General features: G+C 44.1%; 1 protein-coding gene across 1 annotated transcript; it reads right to left on the reverse strand.

The window, feature by feature from the left end:
• Positions 1-741: 741 nt before the first annotated feature.
• Positions 742-4,063, reverse strand: Ghsr (growth hormone secretagogue receptor). The gene is made up of 2 exons (XM_008840349.1): positions 3,228-4,063; positions 742-1,087 (listed from the first exon to the last, which is right to left on the reverse strand). Exons 1-2 carry the CDS (start codon positions 4,018-4,020, stop codon positions 783-785), a joined length of 1,098 nt encoding a protein of 365 aa, XP_008838571.1. The 5' UTR covers positions 4,021-4,063; the 3' UTR covers positions 742-782.
• Between the last annotated feature and the right edge of the window lie 5,442 nt (positions 4,064-9,505).

The raw sequence follows: 9,505 nt of genomic DNA on the forward strand, positions 1-9,505 counted from the left end.
CTAGCCACATTTGTCTGATGAACATCTGAAATGTACCTACGGCAACTGAACAACTGAGTTATTTATTTTAATTAACTTTGAGTTTTAAAAAACTTGCTGTTTAAGTAATTTACTTAAAATTTTTGAGTATTCTCATGCAATTTAAGCTGTTGATTCTACTTTTACAACCAAATTAAATGTACCACATTTTACTGATGAAACTGAACATCCAAATTAAAATGGGCTGAAAGTATATAAAACATGATGGATTCAAAGACTTACTGTGGGGGCAAAAAAAAAAGCATGGAGATTTCTCATTAACGATCTTCATATTGATTACTCATTTGCCTTGACTTAATGATTCTGTTGGGCCTCTACAGCTTTGTGAAGATTGCTGTCCTTTAGTCATGTTTTAAAATTTTGCTTGTAATGTCATCCTTTGAATTAAATAATTTTGATCAGAAGGAGAAAAGCAACTCAGATGTAGTGTTTTCCCACAAAAGGGCCCCGATTGCCCACCTGCTTCCTCCTTTTCTCTGAGGGGCAAAGCTCTCGGTAGCACCAGCTCCGAGATGCAAAATCATAGGCATGAATGTGCAGGAATAGCGAGTGAGAGCTCTTATGAGGTGTGATCAAATCAAACTGTGCAAGCCCTATGGATTCTGTCTTTACTTTCCCCCAATTTTTCCCAGATCCGTGACTCCCTAATTCCAAAACTGACTTTCAGCTTCCTCTCAAGTTCTTCTGCTATGGCTTCCGATATGGAGTAATAAGCGATGATGATGCACGGCAGAGTGTGCCGGTCATGTGTTGATGCTCGACTTTGTCCAGGCCCGCGAACTTTCATCCCTCAGAGTGGAGAGCTTTCTCTGGGAGAAGGATTCGAATCCCAGAAGTTTGAACACCGCCACCCGGTACTTTTTGGACATGATGTTGTACAGAATGGGATTGATGGCAGCGCTGAGGTAGAAGAGGACAAACGATACAAGGTTGCAGTACTGGCTGATCTGAGCAATCTCCAGGGAGCCAGGCTCAAAGGACTTGGAAAACAGATATCTTCCCACGTGGAAGGGCAGCCAGCAGAGGATGAAAGCGAACACCACAACAGCTGGAGAGACAGAGCAAGAGAGACCATCAGTGCAAGGACTATCACAGCAAACCACTTTCCATTTTTAAGAGTTGGTTTTGTTTTGACAATGTGTGGCATGCCACTGAGAAACATCATGTCCTGCTTCTGACATGGAGAAACGCGATGTTCTGGTCTTCACATAAACACACTGCTCTGCTCTTCCCATTCTGACATTTTATCACAGATTGAGACTGTCTAAACCAATAGCTAAACAATGTTGACTGAGCTTTCCAATCATTTCTACTCGATAACTACTTGATGTTGTGATGAGTTGACACACTGACTTAATTAGCCAATTTATTCATGCTTAGCCACCATTTAAAATGCATTAGATACAACACAAATATAAATGAGGTAAGGTGCTTGTACTCGACCACAGCAGTAGGTCAGAACTCCCAGGAGCATGTCTTCCCCTCTGTGCTATGTGTAAAATCCCTGGCCTTGTATGTGTCCAGCAAGCACTCCACCACTGACCTATAGCCTCAGCCCCTCTTGGGGCACTTTTAAGAAATGTAAATTCCTTGACTATAACACAGACCCATTAAATTAAAACATCTAGGAGGAAAACTGAGGCACCTATTCTTTCTTTTCTTTTCTTTTCTTTTTTTTTTTTTTTAAGACAGGGCTTTGTTATGTTTCATGGGCCACTGTACTCAGATTTTAAGGTTTTACAGAGGGTTGACTATGTAGTTGGGATCAGTAAACACCAAGGAAACAATTCTATGCCACTTACGAGAAACATAACGAAGGCTCCAGAGAACACTAAACCCACCCAATAATTACCATCCAAACCTTCATTTTACACCTGTAAGATTACACTTTTCAAGAAGTCTAAATTTTTAGATTAAGCTTTTAAAATTCAGAAACTAGAGAGAAAATAGAGTTTTGGTACCTGAACCACTTTAATGACCACCTTCAAATTGTTGTGGAAGAAAATAGTTGCCCCTGGCATTGAGATGCTTACAAAACTGGGGTCACCTCTTGGAAGGAAGCTGCATGGGAGCAGCTTGTATGCCAAGATGTGGCCCCCTGGGGACTGAGAACCAACTCAGATTCCCCTGGAGGACACAGCAGCCTTACACTCCACACATCCTGACACTGCTCTAAAAAGCAAACTCTGACAGTTCTTGTACAAACTATCACTTTGATATATAGGACTTGGGACTCATAAAATTATAAACATGATATCATCCTGGGAAAACTTCTAAGAAGTATCAAATATGCCAGTAAACATGAAGTGCTGATTATAATGTCCAAATAGTATGATATGCAGCCTCTGGTCTTGAAAAGTGAGAATGAATATTTCGTTTGGATATAAACACAGTCTATGATTGCACTGCACCAAGCGTGGGTCTTTAAGGAAGCTGGATTCATACATTACCTGTTAAGCACACCCCAGCTGTGACACTGCACCCAGATGTTCCTGAAGGGCTATTTGGGGAGAGGTAAGTCCTCTAGACTGCCACAAAATAGAACCTAGCTTCTCCTCCCCTACCCTGGCTTGTGCTTTCTGGAGATACGCGTACTCATGAAAACAATCAAAGGACTCCAGCACCAATTTTCAGTGACTCCCTTATAAAGCCATATAAACAGCAGAATAAATGAAGTTTATGTGCTTATCTGAAAAAGATGCAGGGTGGAAACCAAATCTTTATTATGTAAAAAAGAAAACACAAACCATCTTCAACAGAATGATCCAAATTGACTGTATTTTGGTTAAATTTACTACTGAATGCTTTCTAGATCTAGTGCCTGCTTGCCTTAATGTGACTTTGATAATGACAAATTCTACTTGAAGCAGGAAGGCGAATTTTACCTTTAACACCTAGATATAGCAATGAACTGTTAAGACAGATCTCAGTTTTGAAGCAGATTTCTGAACTAATAACTCATTTTAGGGAAAGTATAAATGTGAGGTGGTTTTCATGGAGAAGGGAAGAAAGATACTGGCAGAAAGGAGACAGAAAGGAGTCAGACCGAAAGTCAAGGGGGGTGAATATGAATTGAGAGACAAACGGAGAGACAGAGACCAAGAGAAACAAGAAACTAGTAGGGGAATAGAGGCTGCTGGAGAAGGCGGAGGCACCCGAGGCAGAGAGCGCCAGCGTGCGCGACTCACCGAGCATCTTCACGGTTTGCTTATGATTCTGGTCCCTGAGCGAGGCGCCCACCGCCGCATCCCCGCGCCTCCGCCACAGCTTCCTCCCGATGAGGCTGTAGAGCACGGTGAGGCAGAAGACAGGCAGGAAGAAGAAGACGCTGGACACCCACACCATGACGGTGAGCAGCCCGGAGCGCACCGCGAACTCGGTGGCGCGGCACTCGTTGGTGTCCCTCGGGTCGGTTCCGTTCTCGTGCTCCACGCCCACCAGCACAAAGATGGGCCCCGCGCTGCAGAAGGCCACAGCCCAGATGACCAGGATGACCAGCTTCACGCGGCCCTTGGTGACCACCACCTTGGCCCGCAGCGGGAAGCAGATGGCGAAGTAGCGCTCGACGCTCAGCGCGGTGATGGTCAGCACCGTGGCGTAGGTGCAGCTCTCGCTGACAAACTGGAAGAGTTTGCAGAGCAGGTCGCCGAAGTTCCAGGGCCGGTACTGCCAGAGGCGGACGAGGTCCAGGGGCATGCACAGGAAGATGAGCAGGTCTGAGAAGGCCATGCTGGACAGGTAGAGGTTGGTAGTGGTGCGCAGCTCGCGGAAGCGGGACACCACCAGCATAGTCAGCAGGTTGCCGGAGATGCCCACCACGAAGAGCGCCACGCAGGTGGCCGTGACCCCCGCCAGCAGCGGCGCGGGGAACAGCGGCAGCAGCTCATCCGCCAGAGAGTCGTTGTCGGGGGTAGCATCCCAATCCAGGTCGGTCAGCGTGCCGTTGGGCTCCAGGTCCTCGCTGGGCGTCGCGTTCCACATGCTGCCCAGGTTGGGGTGGTGATGGCGCGGAGACCTGGTCCCTGGAGGAAATCTCCCTAGGCGCGGGAGAGTGCGAGAAGGAGCGGGCGCTGGCAGGAAGGATGCTTGGGGAGGAAGGTGAGATCGGAGGGAGGACGGAGACAAGTCACCAGAGGAAGAGAGGAAGAGGGAATGACCCACTGCGCTCTCTCTCTCTCTCTCTCTCTCTCTCTCTCTCTCTCTCTCTCTCTCTCTCTCTCTCCTCCCCCGCTTCTTCCACACAGTCTGTCTCCCAATCTAGCCTCAGACCCGAGTCCACTCATGTACCTGTCACCGGAGCAGCGCCATCAGCGTTGCCTGGCACTCGCGATGTCGCCCCAGCTGCCTGTCGCACTCCCTCCCCACAGCGTAAGCGCTCGCTGGTGGGCTCCGCAGAGTGCAGGCTGCAAAGCTGGAGTGTGAGGACTTCTTTCCCCAGCCTCTGGGCGCTAGGGTGGCCAGGGAGGATGGGTCATCTCAGTAGTGAGGGGTGGGGACGGCGGCGTAGGGGAGGGATGCTTCAGCAGCAGAACCCTAGTTTTTCTTCTTTAAGAAGTCAAGCTGGTGGAGACAAAAAGCTAGAGTGCCTGACTCAATGGAGAAAGAAGGGTAGAGGGAAAAACAGAAGCTGGATTTTGTTTTCAGATCCGAGGAGACAGTGCGCACCTGGGAAGAGTCTCAAGCAATCCTAGAACACACTACCATGTTAGCCAGGGCTATAAGCCCAGGAATGTGGTCCTTGCCCAAGGTCATATAGCATGCCTGGCTCACTCAGCAAGTGTGTGGAGGAAAGATGAGGGAACCATGCTGCCCTGAATCTCAATGCTTGGAGCGGGTGTGGACCAGGGTCGTGCTGGATAGGGAGAGTCACCTTTGCCTGGTGCAAACCAGGGGTGCTGCAGGGAACAGAGGGGAAGATATAGGTGACAAGTGCCAGGGCAGAAGCAGAGGGGCTGTCAGGCTGGCACGTGTCCACGGGGCACAGTAAACTTTTTTAAAAAGCATGATTAAAAGAGGTCAGCTATTTAGAAATTGTGATTCCTTCCGGTAAAGTCTCCAATCTTTGGAACTTTAGTTTGCTGTTGTTGCTTTTTATTTTTGTTGTTGTTGTTTTTTTTTAAATATTTTACTTAGTTTTCTTTTATGTGTATGAGTGTATTGCCTGCGTGTATGAAAGTGCACCCGTGTCGTGCAATGCCCGCAGAGGTCAGAAGGGGTCTTCAAATCCACTGGAACTGGAGTTATGGACTGTTAGCCACTATGTGGGTGCTGGAAATAGAACCCAGGTCCCCTGCAAGAGCAGCCAGTGCGCTCAACTGATGAGCCATCTCCTCAGCCAGCCCATGTTGTTGCTTTTTGAGCTATGAGATGGAAGGACAAAGAAGCCAAGTGTTGGAGACTTGCATGAGCCATTCAAGAAATAAATAAGAGATGATGGGGCTTCTGGGGAGAGAAGTAGCACCTAGCCGGAATGGGTTGCAGGCTACCCCTGTACTAACAAAGTGACTCCCCTGTACTCGGCCTGTGCAACTGCTGTCTAGAACTGAGGATCCACACCTGAAGACTCGAGATGTGGAGAGGAAGAACTCCAAGCCCCTTCCCCGAGACCCGCAGCTCCAGGAACGTGTTCAGCACCACGGCTAGCGCCCAGGCCCCTTCTGCACTGCCGCCGCCTCCTCTGTCCACTCCTTCCCTGCTCAGCTGTGACATGCAGCACCACAACACAGGTCAGAGGTTAAGCCCCAATCTTACCACAGCTGACAGCGTCCATCTACCCCTGGATAAAATAATCTATTCACTACATAAGAGAGTTTTCTGCTTACCAGAGGGCTCCCACACAGGACTTTGGTTAAACTGTTTACACCACCTCTATTACCTAAGTTGTTAGTGTGCAAACGTCCATAAGACAGGAAACTGGGTGTGTGCACATGTGCCTGAGAGATTCACAGTGACAGCCTGCTTTAGAGAAGGCTGATGCATTTTTACCTGTAAGTGCATACACAGTGGCTTGGTTACACACATGTATTACAGACATTAAACCATGTTCACTTTTTAAACTCTCCTTCAGGGTTGGAGAGATGGTTCAGTGGGTAGCCTGAGGAGCTGAGTTCGATACCTTAAACACTTAGGTGGAAGGAGAGAACCACTTCCCACAAGTTGTCCTCTGACCTCTACAAGCATGTTGTGGTACACACACACCCTTACACACAAACAGACAAACAAATAAACAAATAAATATTTTTAAGCTACTTCAGGTCTGGTAATATGACTCCGTAAATAAAGGCGTTTACAACTAAGAGACCCAGTTACTAAATGCTATTCCTTGTTCTCGACTAAATAAAAGACTACCAATGAGGACATTATTGTGTCAACGGATACATTTAGATAAGAGGATCAAAAGCTATAGAATCATTAAATTAATGTCAAGTTTACTTGAGCTTGGTAGCTCTGTGGAAAAGAATAGTTTGATTCTTAGAAGTACACATTCAGCCATAATATATGCAACTTACTTTCAATTGTTACTGAAAAGTCATGTGTGATTGTCTATGTCAGTAAACACAGCAAGTGACAAAGCAAGGGCACAAAATGTTAGTAAGAGTTGAATATGGGGCTCAGTTATAAGCGCACTTGCACTGCAAGCATGAAGACCTGAGTTTGAATCCCTAGCAGCTACATAGACAGCAGTGCATGGCTGTTCATGCACGTAACCCCAGCATGGGTCAGAGACAGAAGATCCTGAGAGCCTGCTGGCCCACTAGGCTAGCCCAAAGTGCAAGCTTCCAGGTTAGTGAGAGACTCGGTCTCAAGGCAACGAGGAAAGAAACAGAAGGAGACACTCAATGTCCTGCTCTGGCCTCTGCATGTGCACACATGAGCACACAGACCTACACACTCATGTGCATACACCACACACACAAAGCACACATATACACATCACATGTATAGACCACACGTGTATGGGCATGTACTCACGTACACAAGCACTTGAATCCAGAAGACGGTAAAATAATTTCCTTTGTAATATTCTCAGTACTTTTCTGTAAGTCTGAAATCATTTCTAAATAAGATGTCTGAAAGTCATGTTTGTGTAGATACTTCCGATTCAATTTCCAATTATACACTTAACTTCATCGATTTTGTATTTATATTGAGCAAATTGGTTCCTAACAACATAAACATAATTACTTAACTTGTTAATATAATATGTATTAACTTATTTCACTCTAATAACATCAAATCACTAATAAAATTGATAAATGAAAGTCTGAGATCTTCTTGCAATTCTCTTTTGTCCTTATAGTAAATATGTCTTATTGTGTGCTCAACTATTCTGTCCTAAAGTTACGTGGGTTAATGCTTTTTTATGTGTGACAGTGTTATCACTTTAATGTATAATGCATTCCTTCCAGTTAATTTCAACTTCAGGAATTATTTTTTAATTTAACTTTCCTTTTAAATATATAATACATTTACACTATTCAACAGAACTTTGAAATAAAGCATGATTTAAATTTAAAATTCTAAATCAAAGTATATATTCAGGAAAATGTTTCTTTTCATACTCTCCGATAGATACCAGTAAAAAAAATCTTAACTTTTCAGTAATGTTTAGGACACAAAATTAGCATACAAGGGCTGGAGCAATGTCTCAGTGGTTAAGATCACTGGCTGCTCTTGCACAGGATCTGGATTCGGTTCCCAGCACCCACATGGTGGCTAACAACCATCTGTAACTCCATTTCCAGGGGATCCAATGCCCTTTTCTGGCCCTTGTGGACACTTCACACAGGGAGTGCACATACATACATGCAAGCACTCACGCACATAAAATAAATAAAGCCTTAAAAAAAAAACTTCAAAATAGGGATAGAGAGGTGGTTCAGCAGTTAAAAGCATATACTGCTCTTCCAGAGGACCTGAGTTCAACTCCCAGCAACTCACAATGACTCACAACTGACTGTAAGCCTAGCTTCTGAAGGATCTGATGCCTCTGGTTTCTGTGGGCACCTGAACTCAGGTGCACATGCACATATACACAGACATGTACATATCCATGTAATTAACAATAAAAATAAATAAAACTGAAAAATTAAAAATTTTCATACAAACCAGCAGCATTCTATACAGAAAAATAAACTTGCCAAAAAAAAATTCAAGAAAGCAAAGCCATTCATAACAGCAGGAATACAGAAATAAATTCATTTATTTACTTATTTATTTCCAATACAGTTTTATTTCAAATAGTTATGAAAATGAAGTGTTTAGGAAGAAATTTATTAATTTAATTGCTAATTTTTGAGACAAAGTATATACTGAGGCTAGTTTTGAACTCACTACCCACCTGCCTCAGATTCTCAAGCTCTAGGATTACAGATGTATACCACAGTACTGGCTAAAAATAAGTTTAACCAAGGAAGTGAAATGTCTCTACAATGAAACTATAAAGTTATGAAAAAAAAATACAAAGGCATTTCTTATTTTTGAAACAGTAAAACTAATACTGTTGAAATGTCCATATTACCCCCAAACAATCCATATAATCAATGGTACCTTTCACGGAAATATATAAAATAGTCCTAAAATTCATGTGAGACCACAGTAGATCCAAAATAGATACAGCACTCTTGAGGGGGAAAGCTGGGATCATCACCAGATCAGAGTTTGGAGCACACTATAGAGCCTGAGGGTGTAACCCAGTGGCAGAGCTCTTGTCTACTGTACACAAGGCCCTGGGTTGATATCAGTAACTCAGAAGGAAAACAAAACCACTACAAAATTGTGAAAACCAAACAGCCTTGTACTGGCATAAAAAAAGATACATAAATCAGTGGAATAAACAAAAAATCTAGAAATTGACCAAGAACATAGAGTGAAGAACGGATAATGTGGTGTCTTCAACACTGGACACACATGTGCATACCTGGACACACATATGTATATAGAAGAACAAAACTAGAACCCATCCTCTCCTGTACACAAAAATCATCTCAAAATGGTCAAAGATCTAAATATAAGACTTGAAATTGTAGAATTATTATAAGAAAACAAAACAGCAACACTTCAAGACATGGAGATAGGCAAATCGTTTTGATTGGATTCCAAAAGCACAGCCAGCAAAAGTAAAAACGGTCCAATGGAAATCTATCGATGAAGCTTCTGCACAGCATGAAACAAGAGAGTAGAAAGAGCCCACAGAGTGGGAGGAAACCCCTGACAACATCCACATAAAAGGATTAACATCCAAGCGTCCCTGCTCAGCACGGAAGAAGCCAGAGCGGTCTGCGTCCCTATTCCCTATTGGCAATTTGGGTAACCTCTTCAGAGGATGGCATGATAAGAATAGGAGGTAGGAATTGGCTAGGCAGTTAGGGTAAAAAGACTCCAAAGAAATGTAGCCAGTTTCTTGGCTAAAAGTCAAAGTGTCCTTGGGCCTCTTAGCAACATACTCTGTTCCAAAGGCCAAAAA

Source organism: Nannospalax galili, unplaced genomic scaffold, assembly GCF_000622305.1.
Source record: "Nannospalax galili isolate Female #2095 unplaced genomic scaffold, S.galili_v1.0 scaffold1021, whole genome shotgun sequence".
In the NCBI taxonomy this organism is placed as follows: Eukaryota; Metazoa; Chordata; class Mammalia; order Rodentia; family Spalacidae; genus Nannospalax; species Nannospalax galili.